This window comes from Dicentrarchus labrax, unplaced genomic scaffold (assembly GCF_905237075.1).
Source record: "Dicentrarchus labrax unplaced genomic scaffold, dlabrax2021, whole genome shotgun sequence".
Lineage (NCBI taxonomy): Eukaryota > Metazoa > Chordata > Actinopteri > Moronidae > Dicentrarchus > Dicentrarchus labrax.
In genome coordinates this window covers 995623-1017273 of record NW_026136704.1, presented here as the reverse complement: position 1 = coordinate 1017273, position 21651 = coordinate 995623, and the positions used below count along the sequence as shown (strand labels likewise).

The window sequence follows — 21651 nt, the reverse complement described above, 5'->3', positions numbered from 1 at the left end:
CTGACTGTACTTTTGAGTTCTTTAGAGACCTGTTTTGAACTGTTAAATAAAGAACTGACCTTCCTGTTTTTAGTCCTCAGGGTCACATACTGGTCCTGGCTGGTTTCGGGAACCTGCGAGGTCAGATGGAGGTCTGGGACGTGAAGAAATACAAACAGGTGAGGAAGAACAGCAGTCCAAAGAACCAATGTTGTTTCATCTGAAAACATTATCGGACAAACTATATCGGACATTCCTAACATGTCGGTAACAACACGTTACTCTGGAAACACGAGCTAAAGGCTGTCATATGTCCACAGTCTGACTGTCAATCCAGGATCAATATCATCCATAAAGATACAGTGTTTTCTGATCAATAAAGATACAGTGTATTCTGTCTGTCCACAGGTGTCCAAACCTCAGGCGCCAGACGCCACACATTTTTCCTGGTGTCCCGATGGCGAGCACGTTGTCACGGCGACGTGTTCCCCGCGGCTGCGAGTCAGTAACGGTTTCAAGGTCTGGCACTACACCGGCTCCGTGCTGCACAAATGGGACGTGGCAGCTGGTTCGGAGCTGTGGGAGGTCCGCTGGCAGCCGTTCCCCGACGGCAGCTTCCCCGAGCGGCCCGTCAAGTACCAGGCGGCGCCCAGCGAGCTGGGAACCACACAAGCCCCGCCCACACAGGCATACCGCCCACCTGCACTGAGACACCTGCCGGCCACGCCCAGCGCCAAACTGGTGAGGAAATGACTGGTTTACAGGTCACTCTAGAAATAGAACCACAACTCCCAGGGTGCATTTCAACTCAGTGTTGTTTGTTTGTTTGTTTGTTTGTGTCAGCACGAGGAGGAGCCTCCTCAGAACATGCGTCCTGGTGCTTCTGGAGAGAAAAGTCTCTCTAAATCAGCTCTGAAGAACCAGAAGAAACGAGAGGCCAAGAAAGCTGCCAAACAGGTGAACTGAAGACTACGTTTCCCATCACCCCTTGCGTTCCTGTTCATTACTGACAGTCTGATAATAAATATAATAATATAATAATAATAATAACAAGAAGAATTAATTTAATTAATAAATTAATTAATAATTAATCTGCAGGAGGCGAAACCTGAATCTCCATCTGAGCCCGCCCCCGTCAGCAACAGCCAATCAGAGCCGAGCAGCGGCGACCCAGAGACTGACAAGAAGATGAAGAACTTAAAGAAGGTGAGGAGCCTCGTTGCTGCTCAGGTAAAGTGTGCAGGTACGCTGCGTTCTGATTGGTCGGTTTGTGTCTTTCAGAAACTGAAAGCCATCGAAGAGCTGAAGGAGCAACAGGCAGCGGGAAAAGTGCTGCAGAAGAACCAGGTAACCAACCAATGAGAGCGCAGAGACTGTAAGCCCCGCCCCTTACGGTCTGTGCTCCAATCACAGTTGAGCAAGCTTAGTCAACTTCCTCCTTTCCTGTACTTAGATATGCTAAATGCTAGGCTAATCGGGGCTTAGGGGTTAGATGAATGAATCTGGTTTTCTAACGAGGGGTGCGTTTGTTTCTCTCAGCTGGAGAAGGTGCAGAAGGAGGAGCAGCTGCTGAAGGAGCTTGAGGAGCTGCAGATCGGACAGTAGGGGGCGCTGCCGGACCCGCGGGCCCCGCCTCCAATCCCACAATGCACCACACACAGGCTTTTTTGTTGCACTTAAACAGACAGCATCAGTTTCTCTAATTTTCCGCCAAACTGTTTCCTGGTTTCTGTGAGGGGGGGGTGCATTGTTGCCTTTGGTTGACCTGCCTGTTGCTGAGAGTCCATTCCTCTTTATTTGGAGGCTGCCTAAATGAATTCTGGGAGATGTAGGAAGAAGCTGAAGTGAAATGAAACAACAGAAATCTGTTAAAGGAACAGTGCGACATTTTAACTCTTCTTCTAGTGTTGAACTGTTCCTTTAAACTGTGTGTGTGTGTGTGTGTGTGCGTGTGTGTGTGTGTGTGTGTGCGTGTGTGTGTGTGTGCGAGTGTGTGCGTGTGTGTGTGTGCGTGCGTGTGCGTGTGTGTGTGTACAGCCCACTGAAGCCCTGTTGCTATGCAACATCTGTACAGTGTTCCTTTCAGAATAAAAGCCTCCTAACTCCACTTTTTCAGGAATTCAACTGTTTGTTTGTTTGTTTGTTTGTTATTGTTGTTGTTATGTGACGATGGTACAGAAGAATTAAAAACAAACGTTAACTTAAGGCATGAGTGTCATAGTGATGATGATGATGAAGGTCAGCTGCTGGATGTCTTACAGGTCTTTACACATTCTGATCACCTTCATCAATCAAACTAAATATAATATTATACCTCAAATATATGAAAAGATGCCACTTGGAGGTATAAATATGGACTTTTATTTCTCCACACTGGTGTTTTTTATTCATCATGGGTGCGTGAAACACTTTAATGTAACATATTTTATTTTAAATGTAGGTTTGAATAATAGCTTGCTGTTTTTAATACCTTTATTTTGAAAACCGGAAGTGAATACGCTGTTTCTCCGCATTTACCGTAATGCTGATTTGAGCCAGTCTCTGCGCTCCTATTGGTCCGTTCTACTTCCGGGGGTTCCTCTGTGTGCGCTCGTTATAGTTTCTCTGCTGGTCGAGCTGGGCGGGGCGCGTGCCCGAGTCCCCGCTCCTGGAAGCTCCGCCCCGCCGAGTCGGTGACGGTGACAATATCAAACGGACGCGGATATCAGCAGCAGAGAGCGGAGCCACCGTCTGTCCACCGTCTGTCCACCGTCTCTCTACCGGCTCTCTACCGGCTCTCTACCGTCTGTCTACCGGCTCTCTACCGTCTGTCCACCGGCACTCTACCGGCTCTCTACCGGCACTCTACCGGCTCTCTACCGGCTCTCTACCGGCTCTCTACCGGCTCTCTACCGGCTCTCTACCGGCTCTCTACCGGCACTCTACCGGCTCTCTACCGGCTCTCTACCGGCACTCTACCGGCACTCTACCGGCACTCTACCGGCTCTCTACCGGCTCTCTACCGGCACTCTACCGGCTCTCTACCGGCACTCTACCGGCACTCTACCGGCTCTCTACCGGCTCTCTACCGGCTCTCAGGGTTTATGGTCGTTATATCGATCCAGTAAAAAGCGCCGTCGCACCGGTTTATGGCAGCTCGTTCAAAGCGTCACCGGAAACACGTGCATCCGGCCCGGTGAGAGCCACAGACACTGACCGTTAGTGGACCGTTAGTGGACCGTTAGTGGACCCTAACTGCTTCTGATCTGATTGATCATCGATCAGTTCCGGATGTGTAACCTGTGCAGGTCTTACTGGTTCTGATTATTCTGGTTCTGATTATTCTGGTTCTGATCATTCTGGTTCTGATCTTACTGGTTCTGATCATTCTGGTTCTGATCTTACTGGTTCTGATCTTACTGGTTCTGATCTTACTGGTTCTGATCATTCTGGTTCTGATCTTACTGGTTCTGATCTTACTGGTTCTGATCATTCTGGTTCTGATCTTACTGGTTCTGATCATTCTGGTTCTGATCTTACTGGTTCTGGTCTTACTGGTTCTGATGATTCTGGTCCAGGTTGTGGTTCAGATAATATTTTATTAAAAAGAAGATGGAGTTTTTGACCTGTATTGATCTGTATTGATCCATATTAATATGTATTGATCCGTATTGATCCATATTGATCTGTATTGACCCGTATTGATCCGTATTGATCCGTATTGATCTGTATTGACCCGTATTGACCCATATTGACCCGTATTGATCTGTATTGATCTGTATTGATCCGTATTGATCTGTATTGATCTGTATTGACCCGTATTGATCTGTATTGATCTGTATTGATCCGTATTGATCTGTATTGATCTGTATTGATCTGTATTGACCCGTATTGATCCGTATTGATCTGTATTGATCCGTATTGACCCGTATTGATCCGTATTGATCTGTATTGACCCGTATTGATCCGTATTGATCTGTATTGATCCGTATTGATCATCCACAGTCTGTGGTGATGGATGAGGCCCCCTGCAGAGACGAGGACTCGGACCACGTTGTGGGTCTCAGTCTGTGTGACTCGGCCCCCCTGCTGTGGAGGGTGGAGGACCTGCGCTCAGTGAGGTCTCGGGGTCTGGTTGGGGCTCTGCTGGGTTCCCTGCCCCGAACCCCCCGACAGAACGGTCGTCTGGGCCGACCGCTGCTGCTTCTGCCGGAGGAGGAGAGACTGCTGAGTGAACGCCACGCTGCCGCCGCTCTGCCGCTCGCCGCTGACCAGGTGAGTTACGCACCGCTAACAGGTGAGGAGTTTCTGTGTTTGAGTCCATTGGCAGTAGAACCCGGTCTGACCGCGTCCTGGTCTACAGGTCCGTCCTGGTGGAGGGGGGGCGGAGGTGCAGCAGTATGTGGAGGACCAGCAGAGGACTTATGAGGAGCAGAGTGTCCTCGCTCTGGCGGACAGGAAGTCGGCGCTGCTTCGAGCCATGACATCATCACATACAGGTGAGACCGCCTGTTACCCTGCGGTACCGTCTGTACCTGCCGTCCCATCTAACTGTCCTGGTTCTGGTTCAGGGTCTGGAGCTGCAGACGAGGCTCTGCGGAGCCGCCTGGAGGCCCTGGACCGGAGCTTTACGTTCCCTCACTCTGCACTGGCAGTCCAGCTGAGCACGGCGAGGGCGGGGCTGACGTACTGCCCCGAGGCCCGGGCCTTCCTGCGGGCCAACTGGCCGATCAGAGGGCGGGACGAGCCCTGCTGCATCGCCAGGTACCAGGTGTTCAGAGACCTGAGGGGGCGGGGCTTCTACCTGACCTCAGCGGGGAAGTTTGGAGGAGACTTCCTGGTGTATCCAGGTCAGATCCAGGTTTTACTCTCTGGTTCCAGACTCTGGTCTGGTTTCTGGGTCTTAACGTCTTCTGTTCTTCAGGTGACCCCCTTCGGTTCCACGCTCACTTCATTGCGGTCTGCTGGTCTCTGGAGGACTCTGTCTGTCTGCTGGACCTCCTCGCCATCGCCCGTCTGGGCTCCAACGTGAAGAAGACGGTCCTGCTGTGCTCGCCGGCGGCGGACGGGGGCGTGCTGTACACCTCGCTACAGTGGAGCGGGATGGTCTAAACCTGGACCCTGCTGGTCCTCTTCCACGACTCCTGCTGGTCTCTGGGTCCCAGACTGAGACCAGAAACCCTGAACAGGAACTAAAGACAAACAATGAGGTCTGAATCCGTTCATTAGTTATTGATCCTTCAGAGAACTGATCAGAAACCTGAAGGTGAGTCCGGTCCCACAGAGGGACCAGAATCCAGTCTGGAGCCAGTTGTTAGGAACAGGATCACTGTGGGTCCTGGACTGGAGGGGTACCGGTAACTGATCAGCAGATATATTGTTAAATTATTGATCAGATCCTCACTGCTGACCACAGACCTTCTCTTAGAGTCAATAAGCAATCAATAATCAATACTGTCTGATGATGATGAAGTTTCTGTAATTTAGCCTCACTGACTGAAAATAAAGTGTCTTCAGTGTGACCTTTGAACCCAACCCCTTGAGCAGGGTCAGTGTTCCTCTTTATTGTTTACACGAGTTAAAAGAAATCAGCTGATACGTTCATCGCCGCTCGCTGCACTGCTGGATCTCACTGTAGACCAGGACCAAGAGCAGGGCCAGGGCCAGGGCCAGGGCCAGGGCCAGGACCAGGGCCAGGACCAGGACCAGGACCAGGACCAGGACCAAGAGCAGGGCCAGGGCCAGGGCCAGGGCCAGGACCAGGACCAGGACCAGGACCAAGAGCAGGGCCAGGGCCAGGGCCAGGACCAGGGCCAGGACCCCCTAAGAGAGTGGAAACAAATCTACCCAGCATGCATTGTGTGGTGCAGACCGGTTCGTATTGACCACACTACACCGCATTTCAAATTATTTTGCACATTGGATTTAAGTGTCATAAACATTTCATTTTTAGTTTTTCAATTAAACTCATGGATGGTATTGTGTCTCAGGGCTCTTTGGATCATTGAAATCAATCTCAGACACCTGTGATAATTAGTTTGCCAGGTGAGCCCAATCAAAGGAAAACTACTTAAGAAGGATGTTCCACATTATTAAGCAGGCCACAGGTTTCAAGCAGTATGGGAAAGAAAAAGGATCTCTCTGCTGCCGAAAAGCATGAAATAGTGCAATACCTTGGACAAGGTATGAAAACATTGGATATTTCAAGAAAACTTAAGCGTGATCATCGTATGTGAAGAGATTTGTGGCTGATTCAGAGCACAGACGGATTCGTGCAGATAAAGGCATAATGAGGAAGGATTAGGAGAGCAGCTGCTAAAATGCCATTGAAAAGCAGCAAACATGTATTTGAAGCCGCTGGTTCCTTTGGAGTCCCGCGAACCTCAAGGTGTAGGATCCTCCCAGAGGTTTGCAAGTGTGCATAAGCCTATTATTCAGCCACCCCTAAACAATGCTTACAAGCAGAAACGGTTGCAGTGGGCTCCGAAATACATGAAGACTAATTTTCAAACCGTGTTGTTTACTGATAAGTGCTGTGCAACCATGGATGGAGTAGTGGATGGTTGGTGAATGGCCACCATGTCCCAACAAGGCTGCGATGTCAGAAGGAGGTGGCGGGATCATGTTATTGGTTGGAATCATGGGGAGAGAGCTGGTAGGTCCCTTTAGGGTCCCTGACGGTGTGAAAATTACCTCTGCAAAGTATGTAGAGTTTCTGACTGACCACTTTCTTCCGTGGTACAAAAAGAAGAACCGTGCCTTCCGTAGCAAAAATTATCTTCATGCATGACAATGCACCATCTCATGCTGCAAAGAATACCTCTGTGTCATTGGCTGCTATGGGCATACAAGGAGAGAAACTCATGGTGTGGCCCCCATCTTCCCCTGACCTCAACCCTATGATAACCTTGGGAGCATCCTTAAGCAAAAGCTCTATGAGGGTGGGAGGCAGTTCACATCAAAACAGCAGCTCTGGGAGGCTGTTCTGACATCCTGCAACGATATTCAAGTAGAAACTCTCCAACAACTCACAAGTTCAATGGATGCAAGAATTGTGAAGGTGATCTCGAAGAAGGGGTCCTATGTTAACATGTAACTTGGCCTGTTAAGATTTTTTTGATTGAAATAACTTTTGATTTCTGTAAATATGATCTGCTGATGCTGCAAATTCAACAAATTACCATTTTAGTTCTCTTTACAACCTTCAAAATGTTTTGATCTCTATTGTGCATGAGAATTTGGAACAGTGTATTTTGAGTTTTTTATTTAAAAAAAAAAAAATCTGTTATAATTAGGAGATTTGTTCAATAAAATTTTAATTATACTCTAACGGTTGATGACTTGAAAATTATACTGACTGTCATCATAGGCACCGCCCCTTAAAATCAGGTCCAATGAGCTCAGAGAAACTTCAGACGTTCATCAGGACAAAGTTCTTTTATTTGTGGGTTTGAAGATTAAAATGATCAGAGATTAATATAAATAAATTACAATCAGTAACCAATAATCAATGACAGCCAACCCTGTTTCAGTCCTTGTTCCAATAAATGTGATCGCAGACAGACAGAGGGACGGGCGGGCAGACAGACAGACAGACAGACATTAATATTATTTTGAGTAATTTATTGATTATTAGCTCCGTAATATTCGCTTTTAAATACGGTTAAAGTATTGCTGTTCTCCTCAGGCCTGATCCGACCCCCCCGGTTCCACCGTTACAGCTGTGATGGCGCCCGTTCTAGACACGTGCTTTAACTGACGTCCAGATCACACTGACAGGAAGTCAGAAACAACACAGGGAATCTGCTTTCAAAATAAAATACAGCCTACAGACTCTCACGCTGCAGCAGTGAGTCTCTGGAGATGCTCTCGCTCTCCAGCATCACGTAGCCGCCCGGTGGGATTTGGGATAGTTTATGGTCTGTCTGGATCCGCTACCAGGACATGGGTCTGTCTGGATCCGCTACCAGGACTGTCTGTCAGCCTTATAAACGGACTCTTTGGTGTATTTTGGTGTTACAGTGGTTAGTAAATCTCTTTAGGACCTCTCTTTAATCTGTGGAGCAGTTTGGGACCTTAGAGATACAATAGTGGTCTCCACAGATCCACTAGAGACCCAGGTCCAGTCTGAGGTGTTCAGTAGAAAGGTAAGGTGCTGTTCCAGTCTACAGCCGCTCCATCCCACTTGGTCCTGATGGTCATCTCCAGTGAAGGGAACTGTTTCTCTGGGTCCCCGTCTGAGTGTGTGGACGACGCCTCCCAGTGGTGGGAGTGAGTATCTGCAGGACAAACAGGGACTGGATCAGACCTCTTCCTTCAACCTGCACTCTCTCTGACAGCCAGCAGGGAGCGACTCCCTCAACCTTCTCTGGTGTCTGAGTTCAAGTTTTTAAATGTTTTTTTGCAGTTAAATTGTTGGAAAAAATCTAGTTTTACTGGGGCTGTGTTTCATTAGTAGTTCCACTTCCCCTCGTTCACTTACCCTCAGCCCTTGGTATGACCTAACAGCATACGTCGCACGGAGGCCACTTGGGGCGCAGAGGGAAAGTGGGCGGGGGAGGAGCGGGGGATTTAAATGAAACGCACTTGCCCTTACTTGGCGTTATAGCGGCAATGACGCAAACTGCAATGCATTGTGGGTGATATCCACCTCGGAGTGACCATCGTTGTTCACTCGCTCCCTCAGCCCTCCGAGGGTCCATCTCACCAAGTTCACTTCAGTTTTCCAGACAATTGGAACGACACTTATGATGGCGGCGGAGATTCCCCCGAGGGCAAGTGAACGACTAATGAAACGCAGCCTCCGTTTCTGTTGTTGTTATTGTTGATAGTAGTAGTTGTAGTAGTAGTTGTAGTAACAGTAGTAGTAGTAGTAGTAGTAGTTGTAGTTGTAGTAACAGTAGTAGTAGTAGTAGTAGTTGTAGTAACAGTAGTAGTAGTAGTAACAGTAGTAGTAGTAGTAGTTGTAGTAACAGTAGTAGTAGTAGTAACAGTAGTAGTAGTAGTAGTTGTAGTAACAGTAGTAGTAACAGTAGTAGTAGTAGTAGTTGTAGTAACAGTAGTTGTAGTAGTAACAGTAGTAGTAGTAGTAACAGTAGTAGTAGTAGTAGTTGTAGTAACAGTAGTAGTAACAGTAGTAGTAGTAGTAGTTGTAGTAACAGTAGTAGTAGTAGTAGTTGTAGTAACAGTAGTAGTAGTAGTAACAGTAGTAGTAGTAGTAGTTGTAGTAACAGTAGTAAAGTAGTAGTTAGTAGTAGTTGTAGTAACAGTAGTAGTAGTAGTAGTAGTAGTAGTTGTAGTAACAGTAGTAGTAGTAGTAGTTGTAGTAACAGTAGTAGTAGTAGTAGTAGTAGTTGTAGTAACAGTAGTAGTAGTAGTAGTTGTAGTAACAGTAGTAGTAGTAGTAGTTGTAGTAGTAGTTGTTGTAACAGCAGTAGTAGTAGTAGTAGTAGTAACAGTAGTAGTAGTAGTAGTAGTAGTTGTAGTAACAGTAGTAGTAGTAGTAGTACTCACCTACAGTCAGTCTGGCTGTAGTACTCTGCCCGTTGTAGTAGTACAGGTGGAACTGGTGCTCCATCTTCCAGTCCGACAGCAGCAGGCGGTTCAGACTGAAGACCACTGAGTAGCTGTTGTTGATGCAGCAGAGCCAGACCGGGAACCTAGGGGTCTTCAGCATGCTGCCCACCTGTACACACAGACACATGTTAGTGTTAACGTTAGCTCTCTGACTCGTAGCGCAACGTTCACTCTCTGACTCGTAACGTTCGCTCTCTGACTCGTAACGTTCGCTCTCTGACTCGTAACGTTCGCTCTCTGACTCGTAGCGTAACGTTAGCTCTCTGACTCGTAACGTTCGCTCTCTGACTCGTAGCGTAACGTTCGCTCTCTGACTCGTAGCGTAACGTTAGCTCTCTGACTCGTAACGTTCGCTCTCTGACTCGTAGCGTAACGTTAGCTCTCTGACTCTTAGCGTAACGTTAGCTCTCTGACTCGTAACGTTCGCTCTCTGACTCGTAGCGTAACGTTCGGTCTCTGACTCGTAACGTTCGCTCTCTGACTCGTAACGTTCGCTCTCTGACTCGTAGCGTAACGTTAGCTCTCTGACTCGTAGCGTAACGTTAGCTCTCTGACTCGTAACGTTTGCTCTCTGACTCGTAACGTTCGCTCTCTGACTCGTAGCGTAACGTTCGCTCTCTGACTCGTAACGTTCGCTTTCTGTAATGTTCGCTCTCTGACTCGTAACGTTCGCTCTCTGACGCGTAGCGTAACGTTTGCTCTCTGACTCGTAACGTTCGCTCTCTGACTCGTAGCGTAACGTTCGCTCTCTGACTCGTAACGTTCGCTCTCTGACTCGTAACGTTCGCTCTCTGACTCGTAGCGTAACGTTAGCTCTCTGACTCGTAACGTTCGCTCTCTGACTCGTAACGTTCGCTCTCTGACTCGTAACGTTCGCTCTCTGACTCGTAACGTTCGCTCTCTGACTCGTAGCGTAACGTTCGCTCTCTGACTCGTAACGTTCGCTCTCTGACTCGTAACGTTCGCTCTCTGACTCGTAACGTTCGCTCTCTGACTCGTAACGTTCGCTCTCTGACTCGTAGCGTAACGTTAGCTCTCTGACTCGTAACGTTCGCTCTCTGACTCGTAGCGTAACGTTAGCTCTCTGACTCGTAACGTTCGCTCTCTGACTCGTAGCGTAACGTTAGCTCTCTGACTCGTAGCGTAACGTTAGCTCTCTGACTCGTAGCGTAACGTTCGCTCTCTGACTCGTAGCGTAACGTTAGCTCTCTGACTCGTAGCGTAACGTTCGCTCTCTGACTCGTAGCGTAACGTTCGCTCTCTGACTCGTAACGTAGCGTTAGCTCTCTGACTCGTAGCGTAATGTTCGCTCTCTGACTCGTAACGTTCGCTCTCTGACTCGTAACGTTCGCTCTCTGACTCGTAACGTTCGCTCTCTGACTCGTAGCGTAACGTTAGCTCTCTGACTCGTAGCGTAACGTTAGCTCTCTGACTCGTAGCGTAACGTTAGCTCTCTGACTCGTAACGTTCGCTCTCTGACTCGTAACGTTCGCTCTCTGACTCGTAGCGTAACGTTCGCTCTCTGACTCGTAGCGTAACGTTCGCTCTCTGACTCGTAACGATCGCCCTGACCGTAACGTTCGCTCTCTGACTCGTAACGTTCGCTCTCTGACTCGTAGCGTAACGTTAGCTCTCTGACTCGTAATGTTCGCTCTCTGACTCGTAGCGTAGTTCGCTCTCTGACTCGTAACGTTCGCTCTCTGACTTGTAGCGTAACGTTAGCTCTCTGACTCGTAGCGTAACGTTAGCTCTCTGACTCGTAGCGTAACGTTCGCTCTCTGACTCGTAACGTAGCGTTAGCTCTCTGACTCGTAGCGTAACGTTCGCTCTCTGACTCGTAACGTTCGCTCTCTGACTCGTAACGTTCGCTCTCTGACTCGTAACGTTCGCTCTCTGACTCGTAACGTTCGCTCTCTGACTCGTAACGTTAGCTCTCTGACTCGTAGCGTAACGTTAGCTCTCTGACTCGTAACGTTCGCTCTCTGACTCGTAACGTTAGCCTCTGACTCGTAGCGAGTCTCTCTGACTCGTAGCGTAACGTTAGCTCTCTGACTCGTAACCTTCGCTCTCTGACTCGTAGTAACGTTAGCTCCTGAGTGGAGGGAACTAGAAATATCTCCTATTGCCAGGTCGTATCTTTGGTTCGTCCTATTTACTGGAGCAGTGACCAACGTTTCCATTACATTTGAGGGAAGGATGGCAATGATTATTCCAGGTATTAGTCAGACCCTGTACCCGGTACCTGTGGCAGTCTGTCTCTCTCCATCTGCTCTCTGCTCCAGTGAAGATAACCCACATCACTGCGACACAGGACGCCCTGCAGGGGGCGCTCTAGAGGCCGGCCGTCCTCCCCACAGTACAGAGTCCCGTTGAAGACGTTGGGAGTGGCTCTGCCCGTCAGCAGCAGGTTCATCAGAGCCTGCACAGAGCGAGCAGGACGTTGTACAGATATTATTTATTCATTAAAGCTTCAAACTGGTGAACTTCTTACCTGACGACAGACAAAGTTTCCCAAACTGAGGTACAGCAGGTGGGAGGTGGTAGAGTCCAGATCCTCCTTCAGCCTGTGGAAGAGGTTTCAGGTTTGTGCTTGGAAACTCATTTTTAAAGCTTCTATATGTAACTAATAAAACTGTAGGTAACAGCGCCACCAGTGGCCGTTCAGTGAACTGCAGTCAGTATCCTGTTGCTCAAGCTCTGCACACAGTCCACAGGCCGAGGCACAGCCAGCTGGACAACCCCTGTAAATGCAGCCGTTTCTTGAATTTATTTTGAAATACATGCTTTTATTTTGAAATGAGTAAAAACAGGAAGTAGCACTTGTTAGCTCCGTAAGCTTCACACAGAGACCGAGGAGCACCTTTAATGGTGATGTCTGCTAGTTCCTCTTTTTGTTTATCTGCTTCGTGAACTGTGTGAATGAGCTTCATGATGAAGAGTGAAGATGATGATGCTTGATGAGCTAAAGTGTTCTACGGTCCAATCAATGGGTCGTTAGCTTAGCTACAGCTAACTAGCTGGATGCCCCAGCTCGCATCGTTAGCTTTGTACTGTTAGCATCATGGATCACGTTAGCTGGAGAAGCTAATGTTAGCCAACTAACATAGTATCAGTTTATATTCTGCTAGTGGGGCTATCTGCAAGCTAACGTTAGCCAAGTAACATAGCTATAACGTTAGCTAGTGTTGCACACTGTTGACACTGCAGGGAAGGGTAGCATTCACTCTCTGCTGATCAATAATCTGATCAATAATCAGTCCACAGGCAGCAGAGGCTACAACCCGTTCACTCTCTGCTGATCAATAATCTGATCAATAATCTGATCAATAATCAGTCCACAGGTAGCAGAGGAACAAAGCTACAACCCGTTCACTCTCTGCTGATCAATAATCTGATCAATAATCAGTCCACAGGCAGCAGAGGCTACAACCCGTTCACTCTCTGCTGATCAATAATCTGATCAATAATCTGATCAATAATCAGTCCACAGGTAGCAGAGGAACAAAGCCAACGTTCACCTCTGCTGATCAATAATCTGATCAATAATCAGTCCACAGGCAGCAGAGGCTACAACCCGCTCTCTGTGATCAATAATCTGATCAATAATCTGATCAATAATCAGTCCACAGGTAGCAGAGGAACAAAGCTACAACCCGTTCACTCTCTGCTGATCAATAATCTGATCAATAATCAGTCCACAGGCAGCAGAGGCTACAACCCGTTCACTCTCTGCTGATCAATAATCTGATCAATAATCAGTCCGTTCACTGTCAGTGTCATTACCTGTCGACTGTCCGAGAGCAGATGAGGCTGTACAGGAAGAGGATGACTCCATGACTGCCTTCCTCTTTAAACTGCAACAAGAACAGTGATCGGTGTAAATATTGATTATATTGATTATAACTTCACACAGAAGTGATCTGTGTAAATATTGATTATATTGATTATAACTTCACACAGAAGTGATCTCTGTAAATATTGATTATATTGATTATAACTTCACACAGAAGTGATCTGTGTAAATATTGATTATGTCATTATCTGTACTCACACACTGAACGTGCTCCAGGATGAACTTCCTCACATCTTCTTTCTTGTTAAATGTGAACAGCTGTAACTGAAACAGTGGAATGGTTCACAGTTATTGATCAATGATTAAATGATAGAGTATTGATTAGAACAGATAATGACTGGTACCCTCTCCGTGAAGTTGTCCAGTTTGTAGTCCAGGTGAGGTGTGATGCAGTAGTCTTTGGTTACCAAGGTAACGGTGGCGCTGAGCTCCTGGCCGGCCAACCAGAGGCTGTCGGACAACGCTGCCGCCAATGCCCTCTCCTGATCCTTCTGTCCTACGTCACACAGACTGGAGATAGAGGGTGGACAAAATAACAGAAACACTTCACAGCCTGCAACGGCCCAGATGAGTTCTGGCAGCATGGTGACATCACTAAAGAAAGGTCTTATCTGTTAACAATATATCTGATCAATTAACAATATATCTGATCAATTAACAATGTATCTGATCGGTTAATAATATATCTGATCAATTAACAATATATCTGATCAATTAACAACATATCTGATCAATTAACAATGTATCTGATCGGTTAATAATATATCTGATCAATTAATAATATGTCTGATCGGTTAATAATGTATCTGATCGGTTAATAATATATCTGATCAATTAACAATATATCTGATTGGTTAATAATATGTCTGATCATCTATAATCTACAATCTATCATCTATAATCTATAATCCATCCTCTATCATCTATAATCTGTCATCTATTATCTACAGTCATGGAAAAAATGATTAGACCACCGTTGTTTCTTCAGTTTCTTGTTCATTTTAATGCCTGGTACAACTAAAGTTACATTTGTTTGGACAAATATAATGATTACAACAAAAATATCTCATAAGAGTTTAATTTAAGAGATGATATCTAAAGTTCTTACATCAATAGCTATGGCATTGTACTGCCAACAACAGTGGTTCTTAATTCAATTCAATTCAATTCAATTTTATTTGTATACTGCCAATTCATAACAGAAGTTATCTCAGGACACTTTTCAAATAGAGCAGGTCTAGACCGAACTCTTTAACATTAATTACAGAGACCCAACAGTACCACCATGAGCAAGCACTTGGAGACAAGGGCAAGGAAAAACTGCCTGTTAAAAGGCAGAAACCTAGGACAGATCCTCCGGCTCTAGGTGGGTGGTCGTCTGTCTCGACCAGTTTGGGTGAGAGAGAGAGACAGACAGACAGACAGGTGCACAGCAACAACAGTATTGGCAATGGCAATCTAGCAGGACCATGGCAGGAGGCTCCACCAGGATCGATAAGAACCTGCGAGACGAGAAAGCACAAGAACTCCGGGGAAGAAGTGAAGTTAGTAACATGCATTAATGGAACATGAATGAGTGCAGAAAGAGAGAGGAAGGGAGGAGCTCAGTGCACCATGGGAAATCCCCCGATAGTCTAGGCCTATAGCAGCATAACTAAGGGATGGTTCAGGACTCACCTGATCCAGCCCTAACTATAAGCTTTATCAAAGAGGAATGTCTTAAGCCTACTCTTGAATGTGGAGAGGGTGTTATTTTTATTATTAACTTTAACCAGAGCTGTCTCTGTGCTGTGATGAACTCTAAATCCTGACTGAAAATCCTCAAATAAACTATTGTTATGTAGAAAGTCACACAACTCTTTGGCGACTACTTTCTCCAGAATCTTAGAGAGGAAGGGGAGGTTAGAAATCGGTCTATAGTTGGCTAAAACCCCTGGGTCAAGAGTGGACTTTTTAAGAAGGGGTTTAATTACAGCTACTTTAAAGGACTGTGGTACATACCCTGATAATAAAGAAAGATTAATCATATCCAGTAAAGAAGTGCCAATTAAGGGAACAACTTCTTTAAGCAGCCTAGTTGGGATCGGGTCTAATAGACAGGTTGATGGCTTCGATGAAGAAATGATTGAAGTGAACTGATGAAGATCGATAGCAGAAAAACAGTCTAAATATATATCTAAGGTTACATTGGCAGAAGTCCCTGAACTTGGAGAGCCACTGATAACTGTTGATGGCAGTTGGTGATTCATTTTCTCTCTAATAGTAATAATTTTATTATAGAAGAAGCTCATGAAGTCATTGCTACTTAAGTGTATGGGGATATGTGGCTCAATAGAGCTGTGACTCTCTGTCAGCCTGGCTACAGTGCTGAAGAGGAACCTAGGGTTATTCTTATTTTCTTCTATTAGTGCTGAGTAATAGGCTCCTCTGGCATTACGGAGGGCCTTTCTATAAATTTTAAGATTATCATGCCAAATTGAGCGATATTCTGATAATTTGGAAGAGCGTCATCCACATTAATTTCAATATCAATGCCATATGATAAAACAAGGTCAAGAGTGTGATTAAAACAATGAGTTGGTTTATTTACACTCTGACAGAAGCCAATTGAGTCTATTAATGATATAAATGCATTACTAAGGCTGTCATTGTCAACATCAACATGAATATTAAAATCACCTACAATAATTACTTTATCTGATTTAAGGACTAAACTTGATAGAAACTCTGAGAATTCAGATATAAAATCAGAGTACGGTCCAGGAGCGCGGTACACTATAACAAATAGAACTGGCTGCAGTGTTTTCCAGTTTGGGTGAGAAAGACTAAGAACAAGGCTTTCAAATGAATTATAATTTAGTTTAGGTTTAGGGTCCATTAAAACGCTCGAATCATATATGGCTGCCACTCCACCTCCTCGGCCAGTGCCTCGAGGAATGTGAGTATTAATATGACTGGGGGGGGTGCATTCATTTAGGCTAACATACTCCTCGTGGGACAACCAGGTCTCAGTAAGACAAAGTAAATCAATATCATAATCTGATATTAATTCGTTCACTAAAACAGCTTTAGAGGACAGAGACCTGATATTTAACAGTCCACATTTCATTCTCTTATTTTGTGCTACTGAGGAGTTGGTTTTAATTTTTATTAGATTTTTATGTTGAACTCCTCTTGTTTTTATTTCTTTAAATAATTTAGGTGGTCGGGGGACAGACACAGTCTCTATGGGGTTTTGGGTGGGTGACTGTTCTAAAGAAAGCGCAGAGGAGTGTGTAAGACAGCAGCTCTGCTTCCTGGTCCCAACTCTGGACTGTCAGGTTTTAGAGATAAACTTCGCCATATTTCTAGATAAGAGAGCCGCTCCATCCAAAGTGGGATGGATGCCGTCTCTCCTAATCAGACCAGGTTTTCCCCAAAAAGGCTTCCAGTTATAAATGAAGCCCACATCGTTTGCTGGACACCACCTCGACAGCCAGCGGTGGAATGACGACATATAATAATAACCAATAACCAGAGTTGGTTCCTCAGCGGGTGTGTCGCTGAGTGGGGAAAATGTATTAGAAACATGAATGGGTTGGTGGTGAACTGTGGGCTTCGGCGTTTTAGTCTTCCTTCGCTCAGTCACCCAGCCTCCCTGTCTTCCCGGCTGCTCGGGAACTACCGGGGGAACTACCGGAGGATCTACCGGAGGACGGCTAACAGAAGCTACCTTCGGTCGGACCGCACCGGCTACTGGGGACTGGCTAACTATAGCGGCTAAAGATATCTCCGTGGTGCGGTACCGTTCCTCTAACTCACTAAGCCTCGCCTCCAGCGCAGTAAATAAACTACACTTAATACAAGAACCATTATCTTTAAAGGAGGCAGAGGAATAACTGAACATCTGACACACTGAGCAGGACAGAGGAGAGGGAGAGGGAGAAGCCATAGCTAACTGCTAATGTTACTGAAGCTAGCGTGTATGAAAAACTTTGAAAATAGCGAAAAGTCGCTAAAAGATTGCCATTGCCAATACTGCTGTTGCTGTGCACCTGTCTGTCTGTCTGTCTCTCTCTCTCTCTCTCTCTCTCTCTCTCTCTCTCTCTCTCTCTCTCTCTCTTCACCCCAACTGGTCGAGACAGACGACCACCCACCTAGAGCCGGAGGATCTGTCCTAGGTTTCTGCCTTTTAACAGGCAGTTTTTCCTTGCCCTTGTCTCCAAGGTCTTGCTCATGGTGGTACTGTTGGGTCTCTGTAAATAATGTTATAAAGAGTTCGGTCTAGACCTGCTCTATTTGAAGTGTCCTGAGATAACTTCTGTTATGAATTGGCGCTATACAAATAAAATTGAATTGAATTGAATTTTAGGCAGTCCATGTTTTCTTCTCTGTCTGTTTTAGTCACATGATACACACAGGAGTTAGTACTTGATTGCATAACCATTGTTTTTGATGACTGCAGCCATGCATCTTGGCATGCTCTCCACCAGCTTCTGGCATTGTTCTGCTGTCTCAGCAGCCCATTCCTGTTGCAAAAATTCAAACAAATTTGCTTTGTTTTTGGGCTTGTGGTTCTCCATATTGAGTTTGATGATGTTCCACAGGTTTTCAATTGGATTAAGATCTGGTGATTGAGCAGGCCAAGGCATGGTTTGAAGGTTCTGGTTCTCCATCCAGGCTTTAACTGACTTTGCCATGTGGCAAGGGGCATTGTCTTGTTGGAAAATCCAGTCATTCGAGGCAGGAAAGAGTTTATCAGCTGATGAAAGAAGACTGTTTTCAAGAGTAGCCCTGTACGTGACCTGGTTCATTTGCCCTTCACACAATTGCATTTGCCCTGTTCCACCCATACTGAAACAACCCCAGATCATCACCGATCCACCCCCATGTTTTACTGTAGGGGCAAGACAGTCTGGTTTGTAGGCTTCTCCAGGCTTCCTCCTAACCAGTAAGTTGGCTGGAGTGGGCATCAACTCAAAATTGGATTCATGACTGAAGAGAACCTCAGCCCGATCATCAACAGTCCAATCCTTGTGGTCCCTAGCAAAGAGTAACCGGGCGTTCCTCTGCCTTTCGTTGATGAAGGGCTTCTTCCGTGCCATGTGTGACTTCAGACCAGCTTCAAGAAGTCGGTTTCGAACTGTCCTTGCTGAACAAGTCACATTTCTCGACAGTGCCCAGTTTTTAAGGTCCCTGGAGGTCTGACGACGATTCCTGACACAGGAACGGATGAGTGCACGGTCATCTCGTGGGGTAGAAAGACGTTTCCGTTTTCCAACCAGCTAGCAATTTGGTAGTACCATGTTGGCTTACTTTTTCTTGGTGTAATGAACGGCTGTCTTGGAGATCTTCAGTTTTTTTTTGCTACCTGTCTCTCACTCATGCCAATTTCCAGCAGTGCCAAGATGGTTGCCTTTGTGGCTTCACATAATTCTTTTTTTTAGGCATTATGTGCTGATAACTTCTGAGTTGGGCTACGGCTTGAATGTAAGCAGGAAACCACTCTAGGCCTTTGCATGTGCAGTGCTGCTTATGACATGAAATGGCCTCTTATATACCCTGCGAATACAATTAAGCTTAAGCATCTCAAATAGGACATAAAGTTTTATGGAATCAGCTGCATTTTCTGTCGTGTTCATTTCATTCTTCAGGTAATATACTTTTAGTGGTACCAGGCATTAAAATGAACAAGGAATTGAAGAAAACAAGGGTGGTTTAATAATTTTTTCCATGACTGTATAATCTATAATCTATCATCGGTCAAACAGGATGATGTAATGATCAATGAGTCTGTCCTCACCTGCTCAGCGTCCGTCCGTCTGAGGCGCTCTGTCGGGTGAACAGCAGGTGTTTAATGATCCGAGCCTGGACGACCATCTGAAGGGCCCGTGCCCCGCCCTGAAACACACACACACACACACACACACACACACACAACCTGTAGTATGAACAGAGTTATTAGTGGAAGTAAAATAAAGGTAGGTTGAGTGTTCCTCACCCTGTCGGCCTCCAGAGCGTACGAGAACTCAGAGTCGGGCTCTCTGAACTGGAAGAACGATTTCCTCCACTCGTAGTTGAAGACGTGAAACGTTCCTCCGAACAGGATCTTCCTCAGACTCTGAACATGTAGACAAGAGAAAGATAACACAGTGCTGGTTGGAGTCAACGCACTTCATTAAACCTTTCCTAAGCCCTGCCCCCTTTTGTCCTGTGCTCCAATAACAGTTGAGCAACCTTCTGTCAACTTCCTCCTTTCATTGTTAGCAAAATGCTAACTGATTAGCTGTATAATAATTATTCCATCTTAAAGGTTATAGGTAGGGGCCCTCATTATGCTACCGTGTAAGTGTGGTGCTATTTTGAGCCTTGTTAGTGGTATAAAAAGCGATTTCTTTTCACGTTACTCGGTGCCTCGTTGGCTAGCGTTATAAGCTAATTAGCGGTTTGTGCTAAAACCAGTCACGGTCGATTAGCATGAAAACATATCCCAGAGAACGGACCAACTCGGTACACATGTGTTATTAACCCCAGGTTCATTTTGTGCCGGAATTGTCCTTTAAGTTTGCTGCTAAGCTTCATTCATTCATTCATTCACAGACAGACAGACAGACAGACAGACAGGCAGGCAGACAGACAGACAGGCAGGCAGGCAGGCAGGCAGGCAGGCAGGCAGGCAGACCTCCGTCAGCTGGGGGGTCACCGGTGTTCCTCCGAGGCCCGGGGAGATGACCAGTCTCCTGGGGATGGAGCAGAGTTGTGGGAGGGTCCTGCAGGGAGGAGGAGCCTCCTCTTGCTCCTCCTCCTTCCCCACATCCAGCAGCCTCTGAGGAGAGAGGAGACACCTGAGCGGAGACACCTGAGTACACCTGTCCAACAACCATCAGTATAAACCCTGTTAGCGCCCCCTGGAGGCCGCAGTGTTCATTACAGACAGAGATGGTGGACTTTATGTGGGATTGGAGTTCTGGATGGTGAACTATCAACAACCTGCAGCTGACTCATTGATCTGAGTTCAAGAGAAAAGTCTTCTTATCAATAATAAAATTAAAATAAATCTCCAAATGACCCCTCTGGTCCGAGAGCCGCTGTTTCTTATTCTGATTCTGATTCTGATTCTGATTATTATTAGTAGTAGTAGTAGTAGTAGTAGTAATATTAGTAGTAGTAGTAGTTGTATTAGTGTTATTATTGCTAGTAGTTGTAGTAATAGTAGTAGTAATATTATTATTATTATTATTATTATTATTATTACTATTAGTAGTAGTAGTAGTAGTTTTAGTAAAAGTAGTAATACCAATAGTATTTTATTATTATTATTATTATTATTATTATTAGTAGTAGTAGTAGTAGTAGTAGTAATAGTAGCAGTAGTAGTAGTAGTATTAGTGTTATTATTATTATTATTAGCAGTAGTATTAGTAATATTTCCAGTCAGGTAACTCACATCAGGGTTCTTGCTGACTTCCTGTTGCAGTAGTTGGATGTAGTCCAGCCTGCAGTCTGTCATCACTAACAAATACTAAATAAATGTTGCTAAACACAGCTAACAGCTAGTAGCACAGTAATATAAATATATATCCATATAGTAGCAGTTGTAGTACTAATATTATATAATAATATATATTAGTAGTACTGCAGTCTCAGGTACAGACAGCAGCAGGTATCACCTGTACACTGAAACTGAACACTGACTGTGTGATACACGATCAGTTTCCTGGAAACTGACCTCCGTGCAGCTCAGCGGGATCACCAGCAGAGGGCGGTCACTCATTGTTTAATGAACTCTGTGGAGCTGCAGGAGGAATCTCCTTCATTTGGGCAAATGACACCGCTGGCTGTTGAGGTGGTGTCCAGCAAACGATGTGGGCTTCATTGATAACTGGAAGCCTTTTTGGGGAAAACCTGGTCTGATTAGGAGAGACGGCATCCATCCCACTTTGGATGGAGCGGCTCTCTTATCTAGAAATATGGCGAAGTTTATTTCTAAAACCTGACAGTCCAGAGTTAGGACCAGGAAGCAGAGCTGCTGTCTTACACACTTCTCTGCGCTTTCTTTAGAACAGTCACCCACCCAAAACCCCATAGAGACTGTGTCTGTCCCCAGACCACCTAAACTATTTAAAGAAATAAAAACAAGAGGAGTTCAACATAAAAATCTAATAAAAATTAAAACCATCTCCTCAGTAGCACAAAATAAGAGAATGAAATGTGGGCTGTTAAATATCAGGTCTCTGTCCTCTAAAGCTGTTTTAGTGAATGAATTAATATCAGATTATGATATT

At 45.7% G+C, this 21651-nt stretch overlaps 4 protein-coding genes across 5 annotated transcripts in view; 2 read left to right on the top strand and 2 right to left on the bottom strand.

Moving 5' to 3' along the window:
- eif2a (eukaryotic translation initiation factor 2A) overlaps positions 1 to 2086 on the top strand; it is an 11520-nt gene extending 9434 nt beyond the window's left edge. The window contains exons 11-16 of the mRNA XM_051398970.1: positions 74 to 158; positions 388 to 720; positions 823 to 936; positions 1078 to 1185; positions 1261 to 1326; positions 1519 to 2086. Of these exons, the coding sequence (XP_051254930.1) occupies positions 74 to 158; positions 388 to 720; positions 823 to 936; positions 1078 to 1185; positions 1261 to 1326; positions 1519 to 1584 (772 nt within the window). The 3' untranslated portion in view covers positions 1585 to 2086. The remainder of the gene's footprint in view (positions 1 to 73; positions 159 to 387; positions 721 to 822; positions 937 to 1077; positions 1186 to 1260; positions 1327 to 1518) is intronic.
- clrn1 (clarin 1) overlaps positions 1 to 21651 on the bottom strand; it is a 49258-nt gene that overhangs the window by 15605 nt on the left and 12002 nt on the right. The window lies entirely within an intron of this gene.
- Positions 2734 to 5493, top strand: tsen34 (TSEN34 tRNA splicing endonuclease subunit). 2 transcript variants are annotated; one of them, XM_051399068.1, is made up of 5 exons: positions 2734 to 3154; positions 3964 to 4233; positions 4322 to 4457; positions 4530 to 4808; positions 4883 to 5493. In XM_051399068.1, the coding sequence occupies exons 2-5, from the start codon at positions 3973 to 3975 to the stop codon at positions 5068 to 5070; spliced, it is 864 nt and encodes a 287-aa protein (XP_051255028.1). In that variant the 5' UTR covers positions 2734 to 3154; positions 3964 to 3972; the 3' UTR covers positions 5071 to 5493. The 2 variants fall into 2 exon arrangements, with proteins under 2 accessions (XP_051255028.1, XP_051255029.1); XM_051399069.1 differs by having other exon boundaries at positions 2734 to 3266.
- mindy4b (MINDY family member 4B) lies at positions 7381 to 21468 on the bottom strand. Its single transcript, XM_051399037.1, has 11 exons — positions 20814 to 21468; positions 20049 to 20192; positions 19368 to 19487; positions 19170 to 19267; positions 13732 to 13897; positions 13586 to 13651; positions 13318 to 13388; positions 12026 to 12098; positions 11777 to 11953; positions 9472 to 9643; positions 7381 to 8237 (listed from the first exon to the last, which is right to left on the bottom strand). Exons 1-11 carry the CDS (start codon positions 20874 to 20876, stop codon positions 8095 to 8097), a joined length of 1293 nt encoding a protein of 430 aa, XP_051254997.1. The 5' UTR covers positions 20877 to 21468; the 3' UTR covers positions 7381 to 8094.